A 20,519-nucleotide genomic window follows, 5' to 3' on the forward strand; every position below is an offset into this window, starting at 1 on the left:
AAACTGCAAAACTATTACTCAAGTCACACTGAGAATCAGATATAAACAGAAACAAGGCCTTATAAGCAAAAAAATATATAAAGCTGGAAAACAGGATGGTTTTAAACAGTATTAATATGTAAAAACATGGTAGCACTGATTTAATGTTGGGACAGGAGAAGGGTTAGGTAAAGGTTGTGAAAGCGTTGCCTGATCAGAGGGTGCTGAGCGGTGTGGACTGAGAGAAGCTGTTCTCTGATGAATTGGTGATCTTTGATTAGTTGTTGTTTTTTTTCTACAAACCCATCTGCAACTTACACTTGTGTGGTGTTACCAGCAGATCCAGGTTCTTCTGGGACAGATTTGGCCAAATCGCCATCATTTCCTTACGGAGCTCAGCGTCCATCTGGTGTTTGTCTGCACCTCCTGTAAGCGTGTGATGTCAGGGCAGGGTACATACACACACATACGCATGCACATATGTATAGACAAATAAAATATGCCAATACACCAAAAGCACCGAACCCAATATTAATAAAACATCATAAAACAATAATTGAAATCACATTCATTCAGAAGATATAGGAGAGACACACAGACACACAGGAAAGCAGGAAAGGGTGTTTTGTTAATATTTTTAATTCCTTCATATGCAGGAAGAAAGAAAGAAAGAAAGAAAGAAAGAAAGAAAGAAAGAAAGAGAGCGAAATAAAGAAAGATAGAAAGAGAGAGAGAAACGGTTCTGATTTTTTGTATACTGTATCTCAAAATCTGCTTAAATAATGTATTTAAAAAAGTTTAAAAGAAAGAAAGAAAAAAGGATATCTCAATATCTCAAAATCTGTTTTATATATATATATATATATATATATTTACTGTTTTAAATATATTTTTTTTAAAGAAGGAGATCTGATTTAAAAAACAAAAATAAACAAACAAAAAGCAAACAAACAATAGAAAGAAATAGAGAAAGGGATCAGATTTTTTTGTATATCTAAAAATCTGTTTACAATAATTTATTTTAAAAACAAATTTTGAAAGAAAAAAGGGATCTGATTTTTTGTGTATCAAAAATCTTATTAAAATATATTTTTTAAAGACAGAAAGAATCAGATTTTTTTGTATATCTCAAAATCTGATTAATAAATATATATATATATATATATATATATATATATATATATATAAATATTTTTTTTTAAGTTTTAAAGAAAGGAAGAAACAAGGATCCGATTTTTTTGTATATCTCAAAATCTGTTTCAAATATTTTGCTTTTGAAAAAGTTTAAGAAAGAAAAAAAATGAAAGAAAGAAAGTAAAAGAAAGCAAGCAAGAAAACAAGAACGAAAGAAAAGAAAGAAAAAGAAAGAATCAGAGTTTTTGGATATTTCTGTTCAAATTTGCTTAAAATTATTATTTAAAAACGTTTAAAAAAGTAAGAAAGAAAGAATGAATCTTTTTTGCATATCTAACTCAAATCTGTTTAAAAATAAATAATTTAATTAATTAATTAAACTTTTAACAAAACATAATAAATAAAGAAAATCAAAAGACAACAAAAAAGGTTTCTTTTTATAATACATATTAATTATGTTTGATTTTTTATTTTTAGCAAAATAAAAGACAGAAAGGAAGGAAGGAAGAAAAAAACAAAGAGCGCTGTTGTTCTGTACCCTTAGCGATTTTGATGTCCAGAGCTGTGCGTATCAAAGCCATCAGCGTGGAGTTGAAATGCACCGTGTTGTCATCTGCAACAGGTAGGTCCATACGTAGCAGTCTCTGTGAAGAGCCAATCAGAGGGGATGAGGGCGGGGCTGTGTAAGTTAAACCTCCAATCAGATGTTTGGTGGGCTAACAAAAGGCTTGGGGAGCTCAGCAGTTTGTAGCCAAAGAATAAGTTACTGGGCACACAAATGTCAGTAAATTAAGTTCTTAAATGTGCCATTTGATTGTACTTTTAACTGTACCTTCTATTCATGCAATGGTTGTGTAGAAATTTCCACCATTGCGTTTTAGTGATACTCATACAACCACACAAGTTGGCATCTGTGAGAGCAGTTTTCTTGGACTGACAAATAATTGACCAACTTTGTAATGTGTCAATGAACCATTCACACATTTTGAAGAACATATACAATACATACACATCAATTAAGTGACTTAATTGGAGCCCTCACAGATAACAGGCGCAGTATCACATGAGATGAAGTGTTCCTCTGCTTGTGAAAACTGATCTGAGATCAGGCATAAATGTCTTTTTTGGATTGCCACTTGATTTCTACTTTTTAATAGTTTCAACTGACCCTGAATCAGCTATCAAAAGCTGAGGACACAAATGTCAGCTAAATTCGACATGTATTAATTCAACAAATGGCTACTGTTAAAGAGCTCCCCCTACCTGTTGGAGTTCGTATTTTGTGGACAAACCAATGAACGAAAGGACACATAAAAACTCATTGTTTTTAGATGCCGGTTTCATGCATTGGATGTACCTTCATGGAACTGGAACACACAAGCACACAACATGGCGTTAGTGTGAGGACGTGAGCATGTGTCTGTGTATATTCGTGTGCCCATTTCAGACCAGTCCTTCGTTCCTTGGAGGTGTAGATACCGACGAGCATGAGCCGCGTATCAGCGGTGGCCATGCAAAAGCGCATGCAATGCAGCACGTCCCCTAATCGGAGTTCAGCGATGGTACGACCCGCCCTCCCCACCGTTCCCGGCCCACCCGAACATCAACCCCTAGTCCATGCAGCATGCGTAGCATGCACCCCCCTCCTCCCTCCCCACCCCTCACAGAACAAGAGCAGTGCAGCCGCGCACAGAGAGTATCATTTCATCTTTCATTGACCACTTGTATTTTTGGGTTTGTTTAGCATCTTTATCTTTCTTTGGGTGATATCTCATAGGGTTAATTGCATTTCTTTTTATTGATCTCTCGATGCAAAACGGGTGCAGTTTTTTGAAGGTCAGATAAGGGGTGGCATTCCCTACAGAGTTAAAGAGGAAAAAATGTGTTGTACACCGAGAGGTGTAGGACTGGATTAGGGGGCAACAGGTATAGAAGTTAGTTCACTTCAGACTGGAAAGCTATGAGATGTGTACCACATATAAAAATAATGAGAAAGGGGGGAGTGGTGTGCTTGGCAATGGATAGAGAGAAAATCTGAGAGGAGAAAGAGAGAAAAAGAAGAATGCTGTTTGTTTGAGATGAGGGGAAACAATAAGAAAGAGTGAGGAAAGTGAAAGGAAGAGTTTGAAGTGAAGGGAGTCTCAGCAAAGCTTTGAGAGGTCGTAATTGAATTACATTTCGCAAAATGTCTACCATAGAGGAAGTCTGCCATTTTTAATTAGATGCAAAGTATAGATAGTCTGTCCGAGTACAACTGCAGTGGGCAAAAAACACTCCAGAAAACATTACTTGGAAAAGCTGTGATTTTTCAGAAGTTTTTGAGCATATCTGCCTCAAATTTTAGTGTAAACAGCAAAAAACAAACAAACAAACAAACACTTGAAATCTGATGTTTTCCAATCTCGATTTGAACTGTGAGATTAAGATGAGATTTCAAGTTGTTTTTTTTTTCTCAGAAATGTGCATATTTTCTGTATTATTTTTAAATTCACAATTTTTTGCTCAAATACACTACTGTTCAAAAGATTTTTAAAAACAAAGTAATCATAATTACATATAATTAGTATTTTATTCAGGATGCAAAAGTCAACAGTAAAGACTGATCATGTTTATTTTAAGTTTTTAAATATATAAATGTGTGTTTCCATCACACCATTTTTATGCGCATTTTAAAGTATGCATCAGAATCGAGTGATGAAAACACCAAAATTCAAAATAAAAGCCCTTCAATCGAGGTGGTTTTTGAATTGTGCGAAAAAGGATTAAAGGTACACTAAGCGATTTTTGAAAAACGCTTTTGACCACAGTGTCGGACCGTGTCCCAAAACACACTTGTAGCCAATCAGCAGTAAGGGGCGTGTCTTGTAATGATAGAGAGAAGAGAGCACTTAATTTAAATGCACAGAACGGATATTAGCATATCAACTATAGATAGAAAGAATTGGAAGATAAAAAAGAGGAAAATATCGGAGGAACAAAACATTAAAAAGCCGGCTTATGATCTTTCCAGTGGTGAAGAGAACTGAAGCAGCGGGAAGGGCTTGAAACAGACACCGGGGTTGCGTAACTTCTTTTTGAGTAACGTTGATTTTGCATTATTTCACACAATTTATCTGTGTTGGCTTTTGTCTGAATATGCTTGTGTGTCATCTTCTCTTGTTTCCACATTCGTCGTTATATACGTACGTTTGGGGCAGAGATGTCAAAATAAGGGTGAGGTCCTGTTGGGCTATGGGTGTGTTTGTTTTGGTGCTTTAAGTAATTTATTATATATAAAAATTATTATATTCAGTGGCTTCACCTACTTTTTTTAGTGATATTTAGTGCCAGTTTATGAGGAAGTGACAATTTTGTTCTCTTTGACTCGCTGAATGGAAATGGTGCTTCTTTGCAAATGTTTTATGGGATATTCCAATTTTGCGCAGAAGTTAAATTCGCGAATTTAGATGGAAGCCTGGCTATTGATAATAATAAGAATGTGTCCTGAGCACCAATATAAGAATCATTTCTGAAGGATTATGTGACAAATTCAGTTTTGCCATTATTTTTCAATTTAAAATCTATTTTAATATATATGAATACAGAAAAAGTTATTTTAAACGGTATTAATATTTCACAATATTATTATTTTTACAGTACTTTTGATCGAATAAACAGCCGAGTTTTTTCGGATGCAAAAAATGAAAACTGAACCTGATCCTATTTTTTTTTTAATGACGGAAGACATTTTGGATGCAGCTTGTAAATGTGATTGAGACAACGTGACGATGTAATTCGAAAAATTCGGACAAGGACCTTTCCAACGTTAAACTTTTTGAACTGTAGTGTATATGGCATTCACTATAAGAGAAAGTTCCGGGAACAAATCCTTGGTTTTATGCACAGTACAAGCATGAACGCCTACAAAACCTCTGTATTGTAAAAAAAAGACTATAAAGATATATATTCCAGGATACTGATTACAGCCTCCACCTGCAAAATGACAATGACACATGATATTTCATATGAAAAAAACATACAACAAATGGCTTTGTTTTCATTCACCTTAAACTAATCATGCCATCTACCCTCACTACGGTCCACAGCCTTAATACAATGAACGTGACACGTAAAATGACTGGATGTAACTGTTACACAAGGATGCATTCAGATTCTTACTATCTGCATAATTAAGAAGCATGCTGATTGAAGAAATGCATAATAGACAGAAAGAAGAAGACAGGAAGTGAAAGAGGAAGAGAGCAAAAAGGAGGAGGAATTTTGTGCCGGGATGTAGAAATGTAGTGGGTGAAAATGCAAACCGGAGGAATGTGGGAAACAGAAAAGATAGAGCGAGAAGAAAGTAAGACAGAAAGAGAGAGGGGAACGGAAACAGGTCAGAACTGCATTGACAGAATCAAACGAAGGACAGGTGAAAAAGCTTATCTGTGATTCTAGTGGATTTGCTGAAAAAAATCAAAAAGGACAAAGTGAGTCTCCTGAACGCTACGTGATCAAACTAGCTGAACCTACGAAAGTGTCACCAGTCGAAATCATATTAAATGGACATCCGTAGACATTAAAAACCATCCACTGGAGGGAGAGATGCAGAGGACCAAAGGCACACGATCCTTCCCAGTCCTTCTGTACACGCACACAGTAAAACATATATATTTATATTTAAAGCTAAGCTGTTTCTGCAATGAACATAGAAAACATACAGCGGAAATAATACAAGATTCCATGTTTTCTAGTTAAAGTCAACATGAAATGGCATTCGCAATCCAATTTACTTAATACTAATGAGTTGAAGAGGATATTCAGCGAGAACAAAAATAGAAGGTGACTTGATTTTATGTTAATGCAGATGAAGAACTACTTAAAATATGTCTATTCTGATTTCATGTTGATTTTAACAAATATGTAATGTAATAAACTCATAATCTCTAAGAATAAAACCGCAGAATGATATTTAAACGTTCTGTTATATTCGCAACAAAGTGAGTGACTAGTTGAGTACGGTGCAGAAGGGCTGACAAGGTACCCTCTGTTCCCGCTCTCCAGTGGATGCGCGCGTACGGGTATGTGTCAGCTGACTACCGCTTTTTCGGTACCCCACAACGTAAAAAGAAAGATACAGCAGCTCACCAACACCAACACTAACAGAAAAAAACGGACAGCTTTGATTGGCTGTGGCGCACCCACGGCGGGCTGCTGCCGCTAACCTTGTAGGCGACCCGAGCCGGGCACCTCTTCCCCAGGCCTAGCGGAGGACACATGTGCCTGAGCATCTCATACATATCACTGTAACTGATCCTGCCGCTGTAAGGGGGAGTGGGGTGGGAGGGAAGGGGTGAGACCCCCAGAAATTAAACGAGGAGAACGGGGAAAAAATAGGAGGAGGACGACGGACAAAATAGAAACAATGGAAGGGGGGAAAGGACATCATGGGACAAACCGGAGGATGGTGGGATTTAAAGCAAAAAAGAAGGAAGGAGGAGGAAATAAGAACGGCAAGAAAGAAAAACAAAGACACATAGGTTACTGTTTTGGTCTGGGCGAGGGGCGGGGTTTTGAGAGCGTGAGAGCTCTTGATTGGCTGGAGGTTAAACAGGAGGAGGGGAAGCTGGTTTTTAGTCCTAGTAAAAACACTGTTCTATGCGATCGTGGGACGGTCCCATAGAACTGCAGTGGGGCTTCAAACAGGCAAAGAAAAGCTCCGCTGCTTGGTGGTGAACTATGGTAGTCACGTCAATGCAGTCCTCTGATCCCCAACCCTCACTTCGTCCCCAAACAAGAACAATGCACACTGTTACACCCAGTTTGCCAAGGCATGGTTCAACAGCAAGCAGAAAGAAAAAAATAACAAAATGACTGATTCATTCATTCGTTTGATTTTTTTTTCTCTTTTTTTTTTTGATTGGCTGTTAAGAGTGATTCATTCCACAGAAAGATTCATACAGACTTGGCTGTCGGTGGCAGTGCACGTCATGCTTCTAAAAAGGTGTCTGCATTGTCCCGCACATTCTCATTTGTCATATCAGAATGCATATAGAGATGGCGAATAAAATAACAAAAATGATTTTTAAGTAAAAGAAGAAAAACTGTGGAGAAGAGTAAAAAATAAACTGAAAAAAGAAAACAAAAAAAAAAAAAAGAAAAGCAACATTCATTCCAGTCTTCAATGCGAGCAGGTGCTTAAGTTTTTTGTTTAGTAGGATCCAAACCTTGCAGGCCACCCTATGAGGACATTTCTTGCCTAAGCCCAGCGGGGGGTCGATAACCCGCAATAAACTGTACATATCCTTATAATGAATGCGCCCGCTGCAAGAAGAATACAGGGAGGTTAGAGAGGGGGCACACACAGGAAGAGAGAGAAAGAGAGAGAAGAAAGAGAGCCAGAGAGCCAAAGAGGAGGTGGAGAAGAAGAGGGAATTAAAAGAGAAACAAGAAGAGGAGCACAAAGAACAAGAGAATAAAAGCACACATATCCATTGACAAATCACAGACCAAACCCAGTGAGGCTGTTCCACTGCCTCAAACCGATTGAAAACCAGATCATTCAAAGGACAGCCCTACCGATTTTAAGCTAAAAAGCATTATACGTAAAAGACTGGAATCTTCCCGCAATGGACCCTTTTTAGTCTGTGATGAAGAATAATTAAAATTTTTTATATATTTTTTTTACAAAGATGCAAGGGTACATTTTTACACGTTTTGAGTTTGATGGTCAGGGTAAATTTAACTTATTTTGTCTCTTTTGTCTAAATTTAAGTATCTTCTGTAGCCTCTAGAGGGCAGTACTAAATGAAAAAAAAAAGATATTTAGTCAAAATAAGAAAAATGTACACATTTCCATTCTGTTCAAAAGTTTTCACCCCCCGCTCTTAATTTATGTTTTATCCTTCTGGAGCATCAGTGAGCATTTGAACCTTCTGTAATAGTTGCATATGAGTCCCTCAGTTGGCCTCAGTGTGGAAAGACGGATCTCAAAATCATACAGTCACTGTTGGAAAGGGTTCAAACACACAAAAATGCTGAAAAACCAAAGAATTTGTGGGATCTAAAGGATGTTTCCTGTTCAGGACAAACAAGGGACTCGTGAAGAATCAAGGGGGTGTAAACTTTTGAACCATTGGGTCATTTTTAATAAATTTAACTATTATTTTCTCGTGGACTATATGTAAACGTCTTTTTTGTGAAAGATCTTATTCAGGCATGCATTTTGTATAAACTCTTTCTTATTTTGGTAAAATAATTAACATTTTAGTAATTCTGAAAGGGGGATGTAAACTTTTGACCTCAACTGTATATACATAATTCAATTGAATTATTGAACAAAATATTTTTTAAAAGTAAAAAAGAATAATACATAAATAAATTAATACATGCTCATGTACCTCTAAAGAATTTTTTCCTGCTATAGTTTACACAATCCAAGCCTGGACAGTTGAAAAGGGATCATTGCCTTGGATAAATTTAAGCATGCATGTGAGGGTTACAGTAGCCGAGATTTCAATGCATGTCAAAATCCAGTCAATAAACCCCATGCATGTGAATGAAACAGATCAAATTTCAAAAAGTTACAAAAAAATGGTGAAGCTGTCCTTGAATGATCTTTAGTGCTGTTCTGAATCCTCCCCCCATCACGGTGCGGAGTAAACGAATCCACCGGTATGACCGTGCACATGAGAGGCTCTCTCATCTTGGCGAGTCCAATGACTTAATTGAACTGCATACAGCGACAGCTACGTGGGCTTTACCAGTCAAAATACATAGGTGTATTTTGTTAACGTTTGTATGCAGTGGCAAGTACAGAAATAAGCTGCGACAGCTTGTCTGTGGAGATGTTTGCCATGCACACCTGAGCCATAAAGATGGGAGAATTAAGTCATTGTGAGGTCAGAATCTGCCATGCACAGGGTCTCATGTTCAGCTCCCTCTTTCGTATGATCTTTTAAATCTCAACCTCGGTTTCTTGCTGTAGTTTTTATACACATATTTTTTTTTTCTGTGTTGAGCAGATTTTGTCTTACATTTTTCTACACCTTACTGCAATCAGTTTTTCCACAATAAAATGTTTTACATATAAAAAAAGTTGAAAATGATGTATGCTGTAGTAAAAATGCAGGTATCTTTTTGTTTCTTTCCTAGTTTCTGACTTTTATTAGAATTAAGCAAAAAAAAAAGTTCATATAATAAAATATACATTACTACTAAATTCAAATATCTATAGATGGACATCCATCCATTTATCCATCTATCCATCCATCAATCCAGCCTATAAACTTTAGCTTTGCTTTTAGTTATATGAATTTCTTTGATTTTTGATTAATTTCAGTTATATGTATTTATATTCAAATTCAAATTGGAATTCTACTTTTTATTTGGTGCCGTAACTCAAACTCAGTTCAAATTGAGGAACTGATCTGGAATTTTAAAAAAAAAACACTTTTTAATTATATTCTTAGTGGCGCACATCCCTGGATCAATCCAGGGGTGGAGTAGGGACAAAAAAAAAAAAAAATATGCCGTAATTTATTTAAAATACATTTATTTTATACTAAGTATACTTCAAATCTATTAACATATTACTGATATAAAATTATAATTAAATGTTTTTGAACAGTAAGATTTCAATGTTTTTAAAGAAGTCTCTTCTGCTTACCAAGCCTGCATTTATTTGATTTTATCTGTTTTTACAACAAAAACAGAGCAATTTTGAAATATTTTTACTATTTGAAGTAACTATTTGAATATATTTTAAAATGTAATTTATTCCTGTGATTTTAAAGCTGAATTTTTAGCATCATTACTCCAGTCATATGATCCTACAGAAATCATTATAATAGTCTGATTTGTTGTTGAAAAACATTTATTATTATTATTATGTTGAAAACAGTTGAGTAGATTTTTTTTAGGTTTCTTTCATGAATAGCAAGTTCAGAAATACAGCATTTATCTGAAATAGAAATCTTTTGTATTATTATAAATGTCTTTATCATCACTTTTGATCAATTTAAAGCATCCTTGCTAAATAAAAGTATTAATTTCTATAATTTCTTTACCAAAAAAAGGACTCTTTTGAATCTTCTCTTTTGAATGGTATTGTGTATAATGTTACAAAAGCGTTTTATTTCAGATAAATGCTGATTTTTGCATCAAAGAATCCTGAAAAAATGTATGCAACATATAAATTGATAATAGTATTGATAATAATTGATAATAATAATAAAAAAAATGTTTCTTGAACAGCAAATCAGCATATTAGAATGATTTCTGTAGGATCTTGTGACACTGAAGATTGGAGTAATGATGCTGAAAATGTAGCTTTGATCACAGGAATAAATTACATTTTAAAATTCAAATAGAAAGCAGTTTAAATAGTAAAAATATTTTGTAATATTACTGGTTTTACTATATTTTGGATCAAATAAATGCAGGCTTGGTGAGCAGAAGAGAATTCTTTAAAAAACATAAAAAAATCTTACTGTTCAAAAACTTTTGACTGGTAGTGTACTTCCACACATTTAAAATGCATTAAGTACAAAATTAGTTGTTCCAATTTAGCAGACTTTAAATATACAAACAAATGTATCTGTAGTATACTTAGCACAAAATAAATGTATTTCAAATACATTTTAGTATTTTTATTTTTTTTTCACTGTGGGAATCTCTTTTTTCAACTCCATGGGCTCCTGCAGAACAGCACTTGAGGATGAGGCAAGCACTGGGACGGGGGGGAATTAGGAGGGATATAAAGACAAACACTGGGCATTTTGAGATTTTGAAATCTACTATTTCTGACAGGGCCTTGTCTTGAGTGTCTGTGGACAGTATTATAGGACGTTCAGGGGATGTTTTCAGTAACAAAAGACGCAAGAGGCTCTGGGCCAGCAGCTATGGAGAAGAATGATTGGTTTTTGAGTTAGTTTGTGCGCACATAAATATCTGTGACAAAATGTTACAGTGTTTGTTAGCTAGCAGTGAGCATGTTTCCTTTTTAAAAACTGTTAGCATTAAGTGATAGGTTTTCCATTCTGCAATTTAAATGCAAAAATCAATGGCTGCATGTGTGCCTAAAAGAATAAGAGCGTCTTTAAAAATGTATGGTTTTGTGTGTTTGAGTGAGAGAAAAAGTGTGTGTTAACTCACCAGGCTGCTGGGTCGTACTCTGCCCATATCCTGACATACTCATCCAAATGATGTGGACCCAGAATAGAGGAGTCCCTGGTCAGGTACTCGAAGTTATCCATGATGACAGCAACAAAGAGATTCAGCATCTAAAAACAAATACAAACCCCAAATGCAAGCCATAAAAACATACAGAATTCATTATTTACTGTCTGAAGCAATAAATAAAGAACAGATGCATCTCTAAGAGAAAAAGGAAAGTGTAAAAAGTGGGATTAAGGTAAAAGAAGGCGAAAAGAAACAAGTGGAGGCTGTCCTCACCAGGAAAGAACAGAGGAAAATGAAAGAGACAAAGTAGGCATAAGCAAAGTTGCTGCCGCACTCTGGTCCATCGTTCCCAGAGTTTTCATCACAGTTCATTCCTCCGAGACACGCCAGCATGATCTCATGCCATGCCTCGCCTGTGGCACTCCTGTTACCGAAAAACACACATAAAAAACTGTTTTTAGTTAACTGAAACAAAGGTGAAATAAAACAGAAATGTGAGATGTGAGATGAAAAAAATGAAATGTTGTTTTTGCTAACTTTCATAAAATAAAAATTTAAACTGAAATAAAAAAAATGCTAAATTGAAATATATTATTTAACAAGCCTTAATATAAGGCTCTATAAGTCTTGTTCCTTAATATAAAATAAAAATGTTTCATTTAGAAGTGCCAAAATGATTAAAACGGAAATAAAAATAAATAAAACCAAAATATAAATATCAGTAAAAAATAAAATAATAATAATGACTAAAGCATTTAAAAATACTAGAAGTTTAGCTAAAAATAAGGGTTTGTGTGAATGTTTTTTTTTTTTTTTTGTAAATATTTTAGGTATTGTTTCTTAAAATTTAAAGTACTAAAATTACTAACACTAGAACTGACATGAAAACAAATCTAAATAGAAATATTAAAAACTGAAGAAGCCCGTTTCCATCGCTGAATAAAAAATAAAAAAAGGTAATTGTGACTTTTTATCTCACAATTCTTACTTCTTTTCTCAGAATTGTATATTTTTTCTCAGAATTGTGATACAAAATTGCAGTTCTGACTTTTTTCCTCTCAGAATTGTGAGATATAAACTTGCAATTGCGAGTTATAAAGTCAGAATTGTGAAATATAAACAATTTGCAATTCTGAGAACATATCAGTCTTTTATCCCCTCAAAACTGGACTTTGTAACTCACAATTTCGTGTTTATATCTCAAAATTTTGAGAAAAAGACAATTGTGAGAAAAAGTCAGTATTGTGAGATACAAACTCATATTTGCAATATAAAAAAATCTGATTTGCAAGTTATCTCGCAATTCTGACTTTAATTCTTGCAATTGTTAGTTATATCATGCAATTCTGAGAAAAAATGTAGAATTGTGTTTATTTTGCAATTCTGAAGAAAAAAGTTAGAATTGTGAGATGAAAGGTCACAATAACCTTTTCTTATATAAAAAACAACTAATAAATAATGCCAAAAAGATAAAAATAAAGGTTTAAAGATTTTACTGAGAAAAAACTGTTTGCAAATAATTTAAGTCTTGTTTCTGAAAACAAAATAAAAATATTTAATTTAATTTAAAGTACTAAAATTACTAAAACTAAATCTGAAAAATAAATGAAAGCTAAGTAGTAAACAATGAAACAAATGACAAAAGCACAAAACAAAACTACTAAAACTTAACTAAAATTCAAAATATTATTAACATTATAATAGTATGTATATAATACTTAAATAACACTGGTAAAGACACTGACCTGAAGAGTAGCATCAGGGCCATGATGAAGGTTCTGAAATTATTGTGTTCATTGATTGCACTACCTTCCTCCGCATCCAGCGCCAAGTTCCCAAACAACTACAACATCACAGAGAAAATACAAAACTACTGCACACATCACTGATCTCACAGATGTGATCTCTCAGCAACCTTACGCCTCTTATGAACGTGTTGATAGATGCATATTTAGGTTATTTTGGTCTTATTTAGTTTTGCAAAAACCAACAATGTTAAAACTCATTTCAAACAGAACAGCTGTTACCTGCATGCCAATGATGGCATAGATGAAGAACAGAATGGCAATGAGCAGGCACACATATGGCAGCGCCTGTAAATGGTAGACAGAAAGAGATTGAAAGAAGGAAATTAGACTGAATTTTGAAGGTTTGCAAACACAATCTACATCTCTTCAATACTGCATGAAATTATGCACTGCAATTATCCCGTTTTTTGTTTGTTGATGGAGAATGTATTTTTGTTAAATGTTCATTTAAACTCAGTTGTGACCCTGAACCACAAAACCAGTCTTATGTTGCATAGGCATATTTATAGCAATAGCCAACAATACATTGTATGGGTCAAAATGATCGATTTTTCTTTTATGCCAAAAATCATTTGGATATTAAGTAAAGATCATGCTCCATGAAGATATTTTGTAAATTTCCTACCGTGAATATACCAAAACTTAATTTTTGATTAGTAATATGCATTGCTAAGAACTTCATTTGGACAACTTCAAAGGTGATTTTCTCAATATTTTGATTTTTTTGCACCATCAGATTCTAAATTTTCAAATAGCTGTATCTCAGCCAAATATTATCCTATCCATACATCAATGGAAAGCTTATTATGACTAGTTTTTGGTCCAGGGTCACAATTTATAAAATGTTCAGGTGCCAAACAACTAATTCCGTTATCCAAATTGTTTTCAAAGACTCATGAAAATTCACTCTTTAACTTTTTTTTAGGAAAGGCAGCTTTCATTACATGGAAATATGCAAAGAAATATTTCTCAAGTGGAAAAACTGCTTATTTCCAACTCAAAGGCAGGACTTCAGAATGCATGCAATTTTTAAGCAGATTCTTAGTCATGCTGGACTCAAATTTGAGGTATTAAAGTATGACTTTCTGTACCTTAAATGACTGAACGAAGGTCCAAAGCAGAATGCGAATGGTCTCGCCCTGCCTCAAGAGCTTGATGAGACGTGCTGCTCGGAAGAGTCTCAGAAAACTCAGGTTTATGAAGTTATCCTGTGGAGATTAGATTGCGATGTATGCAGAAACGGAGACAGAGAAGAATGTTCCAGAAGAAAAGAGTCCATGAAAGAAAGAGTGTGTAAGAAAGAGAGACAAATCACAATCAGTTTACTTAATAATGATAAAGCTAATTTTCTTTAACAAAATAAAATAATAAAATAATAACACAGAGAGAAAGTGGGTTAAAGTAATAGAGAAAATAGTTTCTTTATAAATGTATATAAATACATATAATGTAAAAAATAAACATAAAATAGGATTGACTCTAAAAAATGAAATAAGAAAGGACCAAATTAATTCAGGAAGGGCTTAAGAAAAACAATCAATAAATTGTAACAGTCATCATCCAATCATATATTAAAGCATAAACTTTTTTTAATCAAATGCACTGATCTGTTGAGACAGGCAAGGCACAGTATGGAAGCAGCCTGATGCAGTATAATATTTAGCAAATACAGGCATACGGAGTAGAATACCGACACATTAGCCAATGGGGATTGGCTGTGTTGGTCATGTGATTCTCAATGGTCCGTTCCACACATTTGGCATTTTAGAAGTACACAGTCCAGAACATAGAATTTCAGTGTTGTATTTTAAGCACAACTGACATATATATTGAGTTTAGACGTGGTACAATAACTAATAAATTGTCTCAACTGTGTGGACAGGTTATTGAGGATCACTCCCCCATTCCAGCATACACATATTTCAATGAGTGAGACGTAGCGCCCTCTTCCATACAGAGGAGGTACTACAATAGTGCAAAACAGGCAGATGAGCCAAGAAAAGATAAGTTAATGAAAGGAAAAGAATCTTCATGCAACTTTTGCTAAAGTGCATGGCATTCAGCGATGGCATGACATTGTCTATAACTACCTGTGCAAGTCTAAAGACATTTATGTGAGCAAAAACAGTGCCCTCCTTGGTTAATGGGTAACCAGGTAGATTAGAACTACAGGTCAATAAGAGCAAAATTCAGCTGTTGAACTTCGTCTGAATCTCTTAATTTACAATATACTAGTCCTTGTACTTATATACAGCATACGTAATAAGTGTGTTTGTATTAGGGTGGGTGGTTTGACTAAATGCTTACATGAGTAATTTTAAATCATTGTAGTAGTATATATCACAATGTAGTTGTGTTTCTGGAAATTTGGTGAAAAATGTTAATAAATAATCCTGCTTATTCTAGATTTCTAAGCTTCAAACCATTTCCAGACAAAAGCTTTTCTTTATTTTGACTCGCATATCTCTCCCTGAAAAACAATAGACCAATTTACTGTTACAGTGATGACGTTTTTTGTTATCTGGTTGCAGAAAATGACAGTTTTCAATTGGCAGTCAATGGAAGCCATGGAATAAAGAATAAAAAAGGTGAATTTGAGTTTATATTTCCAAATTCTGACTTTATTCTCACAGTTCCAAGATTATGTCTCACAATTCTGATAAGAAAAATAAATTTGCCATTCTCTTTTGAGTTTATATCCCACACTTCTGACTTTTTTCCCCTCAGAATGGACAAACTCGCTATTGTTGAGTTAAATCGAGTTATAAAGTCCGAAATACAAGATATAAATTTGTGTTTGCAAGAAAAAAAGTCGGAATATGTTGAATAAAATAGGCTAATGTAAAATGTTATAGGTTTAAATAGTATTTCATGCTGTAACTGTAGGGCTAATATAATATGTCCCCTATGAACTGCATATGTGAATATTATGTAGACCTATTGTTTAAATCAAATTTATGCTTTAAAAGTAGAGTAATCATAGCAGGTTTCACTCATAGTCTGTCTGTTTAAATGTCTGCATTTAGCTTCAAATGGCAGTTTTGATGACAGTATTCTATAAAAATGATTTGCATTCCTATTCTGACATCCAAAGGTACAACAATACATTTTATCTCTTATTCTGTGGATTTATCCCGTTTCTCTCCACGTTACCAGTGATTTTCTGCAACCGCTATGTGACGTCTACTCAAGATGGTAAACTGACACTTTTTTACCATTGTACCACCCAGAAAATATGAGAGTTAACATGAACAGTTGTCCAACTGTCAAGCATCTTTGGGGTCATGGGTCATCAAACTGGAAGCACATGCTTTGAGGAAAGTGGGGAGGGAAGAGCGAGGCATTTTGGGTAATGGATGCATTAGAAGCCGAGAGAAAATTACAAACCAACCGGATTCTATGTGTTGTTGCAGTAGATGGATGCATACATGTATAGTGAGTGTGTGAGGGGATCGGATGGGTACACATGATGGATGGAAGATTCATGAGAGTTTCATAGTGCATTTTTGGTTTGTTTTGGATTGGATGGGTTTATCGCCAACAAATCAGAGGAACAAAGAAAGCATGTAAAAAGATAAAACAGGAATAAGTCGTTATGGATACAGTCAACAGGCTGATTAATCAAACACACATACGGTGGGTATTGATTCACTATGCAGGCTGTTCCAGTGGCCAAACTTAATTATAAGCTGTTATTTTTTAAAGTCTAATAAATGTTAAAATTGACAGCTCTCAATTACACTGTAATGTTGAAAGGTTATAGTCAACGGTTAAATATTAGGGGAAAAAAAAGAAAAAATTCCTAGAGACATCTGTAATATTGATATCAGTGATATCCCACTTAACAAATATACTGTCTTCATGTTGTTTCTACATTAATTTGAAGACTGAATGTGAAATTATTGCAATAGTAAACATATATTTTAAAACTTTATTGTTAAGTGGGATTAATCGTGATTAATTGCGATTAATTTCAGAAAAATTATGCGATTATTTAATTTTTTTATTCAATTGACAGCACTAATACTAATATAATCGCATACAAAATAAAAGTTTGAGTTTGCCTAATAAATGTGTGTACTGAGTATAATTATATAAATATAAATACACACAAATTAATGTATATATTTAAGAGAAATAAGTTATTTATGTACAAAATACTTGTATTTATATATAATACAAATTATATAAAAATTATAATAAATACATATACTTGTACATGGCAAATTCAAACTTTTATTTTGTATGCGATAAATCACAATTAATTGTTTGACAACCCTAATTAATTTTTTAATATATATTTTTAATATATATATATATATATATATATATATATACTTTTTTTAAAATAAATAAATAATAATAAAAAAATAATTATATATATATATATATATATATATATATATATATATATTTTATTTATTTTAATTTTTTTTTAAATAAATTAGAATTAGAAATGCTAACTTGTACTCAACTCAGTACTCAGTTAAGGTACTAAAATTGATACAACTAAAATTACTAAAACTAAATCAAACTGGAATATATAATTTAAATGACAAATTTAAAATGACAATTTAAATAAAAATGGAAGCTAATTCAAAATATTAATAATTTGGTGATTACATATAAATAATATGAAAAATAGCATTGCTTACAGGGTTTATATGTAAAGTTATAAGGAATAACAATCCACATCATGCAATGTGTGACCACTGGGAGAGCCCAAAAACTTCAGTGTAACACAGTGTAAAGTGTCTCTGTCTTATTTTTACAAACAGAGCACCCTAAAGGTAAGATAAGACACAACACCAGCACAAATACACACTCAAACACTGACATTTACACACAACAAACCATTACAACTACACATAACAATTATCACTAGAATGAACACATGATGTGGAGGATTGAACGGGTAAATATTCAAATAGACCAAAGTTTTTGCTGAAAAGTCATCTACCACATAAAGTTTGGAATCGTTGCAATTAAACCTTTCTTATTAAACACAATATGAAAAAGTATGTACTAGGATGATGTACTAAACATACATTCAGTACTTAAATATTTATGTGCGGTAGAATAAAACTTTGTACTGTCCATAAAAAAGGGAAGTGATTAAAATTAGTTTTTTTTTTTTTTAACAAGTGTACATTTTCAAATCTGACAATTCAGTTCCAACATAAATCAAGATGCAGGCTTTCCAAACTTGGCTGAAAATCCACTTACCCATAGCTCTGTCACTAAAATATCAGTGATGCTGCCAATAACGGACACAAAATCAAAAATATTCCAAGCGTCTCGGAAATAATTCTGCAGAGAAACAAAAGGAGAGTGTGTGTTAACCAATCACCTCAGAGTTCTCGGATAGTGAGGACCTTTATCGCCCAATCCCGTACTGACAAGTCTATTAAAAAAAGTTTAACCAATCAAATGGCTGTCCCCATGGAGACAGGCAGTCAAGTGCATTTTTTTCTAAACACATTTTTCTAAATGGGTTAAAAGAAGAACACATTTTAAAAATCTCAGGATGTATGAATTAATAATAGGTGATATCTTTAGTAATGCTAGAAAGAGCTGGATGTATGAATACAACCAGAGAGACTTACTCGGGCACCAAAGGCAATGATTTTCAGAACACACTCCATGAAGAAGAGTGTGGTGAACACTATATTCAGGTTCTTCAGGACTACATCGTACGCCATAGGGGCTCCATGGTACTGGAAGCACACAAAGAAAATTCAGACCCTGTCGGATGCACAAAGACACTGATGATGCTAAGGGAGGAAGGAGAAGAAGCTTGTACCTTCATCATAAGGACGATGGTGTTGAGCGCAATGAGAGCCATGATACTGTACTCAAACGGAGGTGACACCACAAACTGCCACATTCGGTACTGAAAGCTTTGCTTGTTCTGAGGCATGTGGCGCGTTAGAGGTTTGGCATTTATAGCAAAATCAATACAGGCTCTCTAGAAAACACAGAAAAAGAGAAAACAGTGAAAGAAACATCTGACGTATCATGTTGCATGTTTGTTGCTGTGGAGAAAGAAGTGAAAAGTAAAACTGTGGATTTTCTATCTAGAATGTGGCTAAAAATAAAGAATGCAACCAGATGAATCATAGTCAGTTGCTTTTGACACAGGAACACATTTAAAGTTTTAAGTCTCAGTTGTCCTATGATATACATGTCGTTTCTTCTTAAATATTGTTGAGACATAATCATTTAAATGCTGGCTATAATATGTTGTTTATGAAAAAATGGCAATTAGACATTATTTGTCAGAATTTGTAGATTTATTTAAAATAATTAAATATCTAGTTATGAAATGTAAATGGATGAGTTTAAAAATTGACATTTTCACAAATGAAACTTTTAAAACATAAACGTCAAAATAGTCAATAGTCCACATTGTTTTGCTTATAATCACATTTCTATAAAAATGGCTCATTGCAAAACAAGTCCTAAAATATTGGTTGAAATAGCACTTAATTATATGAAATTATTTCTCATTCAACTACTTTTTAACAATGAATAAATCTAAACAACGTCTGTTACTTGGGATGCACCACAGGATTAAAAGATTTTTAAATTTCTTGCTTAAATTTTGGTCAAAATTAGCAGGGCCCTATGATTTTCGATGCTGAAAACGCAGACAAAAACACAGAATGCAGTCATAAAAACAGAATTTACTTTATAACGTGGAATGTCAGAGAATTTGCCAAATTTTTGAAAGTAGGTCGGTACACTTAAATCAAAATGTTATATGGACTATTGTCTGCACATAATAAGGTGCAAAAATACTATTTAAATATGAATACTGCATGATTAGAAAAACGATCATCATATAAAAACAGAGACTTGAAGGTCTTTACAGCAACCTGTCAAAATAAAAGTTCAGTTTAACCTGGAGAAACTGTGACACAAATATACTAATAAATGTAATGATAGTATTTATTATTAAACCTTTTTTAAGGAATACATTACATTGTAATACATTGTTTTACCACCTCTAGTGTTAATTTCTGTTGGAACCTGCAGCGATATGTACTTCTTGGTACATATTTTGCGTCTTGCGAAAAAGTTCCCACAGGTACGTTTCCGTCATGAGATCACTTAGAAATCAGGCATGTTTGCTGGCTCACTCATGTGAGTAAATTAGCAAGTACCTCATTCTTTTCGAGGCTGTAGTCCTCCATCATCTTGTCTCCTTGCTCCTGGAAAGTGATGATGATGAGAGCTACAAAGATGTTTACGAAGAAGAAGGGGAAGACAACGAAGTACACCACGTAAAAGATGGACATTTCCATCCGGTACCCCGGGCTCGGGCCCTGGTCCTCATAAGTGGAGTCCACCGAGTGTTTCAACACCCTGAAAGAGAAGCAACAAGAAGAGGCAATGACATAAAAGGAAAGATAATAAGTCACCAGAGATGTATGT

At 33.9% G+C, this 20,519-nt stretch overlaps 1 protein-coding gene across 21 annotated transcripts in view; it reads right to left on the minus strand.

The window, feature by feature from the left end:
• The window catches only part of cacna1ab (calcium channel, voltage-dependent, P/Q type, alpha 1A subunit, b), a 155,473-nt gene that overhangs the window by 24,038 nt on the left and 110,916 nt on the right, over positions 1 to 20,519 (minus strand). For 16 of the 21 annotated variants that reach the window (XM_051123494.1, XM_051123492.1, XM_051123486.1 and 13 more), the window contains 12 exons: positions 20,249 to 20,450; positions 18,886 to 19,050; positions 18,689 to 18,799; positions 18,309 to 18,392; positions 14,174 to 14,290; positions 13,302 to 13,367; positions 13,020 to 13,117; positions 11,548 to 11,698; positions 11,248 to 11,375; positions 7,320 to 7,416; positions 1,652 to 1,757; positions 298 to 405 (listed from right to left, as the gene is read on the minus strand). In XM_051123494.1, the coding sequence (XP_050979451.1) occupies positions 298 to 405; positions 1,652 to 1,757; positions 7,320 to 7,416; positions 11,248 to 11,375; positions 11,548 to 11,698; positions 13,020 to 13,117; positions 13,302 to 13,367; positions 14,174 to 14,290; positions 18,309 to 18,392; positions 18,689 to 18,799; positions 18,886 to 19,050; positions 20,249 to 20,450 (1,433 nt within the window). Of the gene's footprint in view, positions 1 to 297; positions 406 to 1,651; positions 1,758 to 6,317; positions 6,415 to 7,319; positions 7,417 to 11,247; positions 11,376 to 11,547; positions 11,699 to 13,019; positions 13,118 to 13,301; positions 13,368 to 14,173; positions 14,291 to 18,308; positions 18,393 to 18,688; positions 18,800 to 18,885; positions 19,051 to 20,248; positions 20,451 to 20,519 lie in introns of all 21 variants that reach the window. The other 5 variants (XM_051123503.1, XM_051123502.1, XM_051123490.1 and 2 more) reach the window with 1 other exon arrangement.

The sequence above is a fragment of the Labeo rohita genome, chromosome 11 (assembly GCF_022985175.1).
Source record: "Labeo rohita strain BAU-BD-2019 chromosome 11, IGBB_LRoh.1.0, whole genome shotgun sequence".
In the NCBI taxonomy this organism is placed as follows: domain Eukaryota; kingdom Metazoa; phylum Chordata; class Actinopteri; order Cypriniformes; family Cyprinidae; genus Labeo; species Labeo rohita.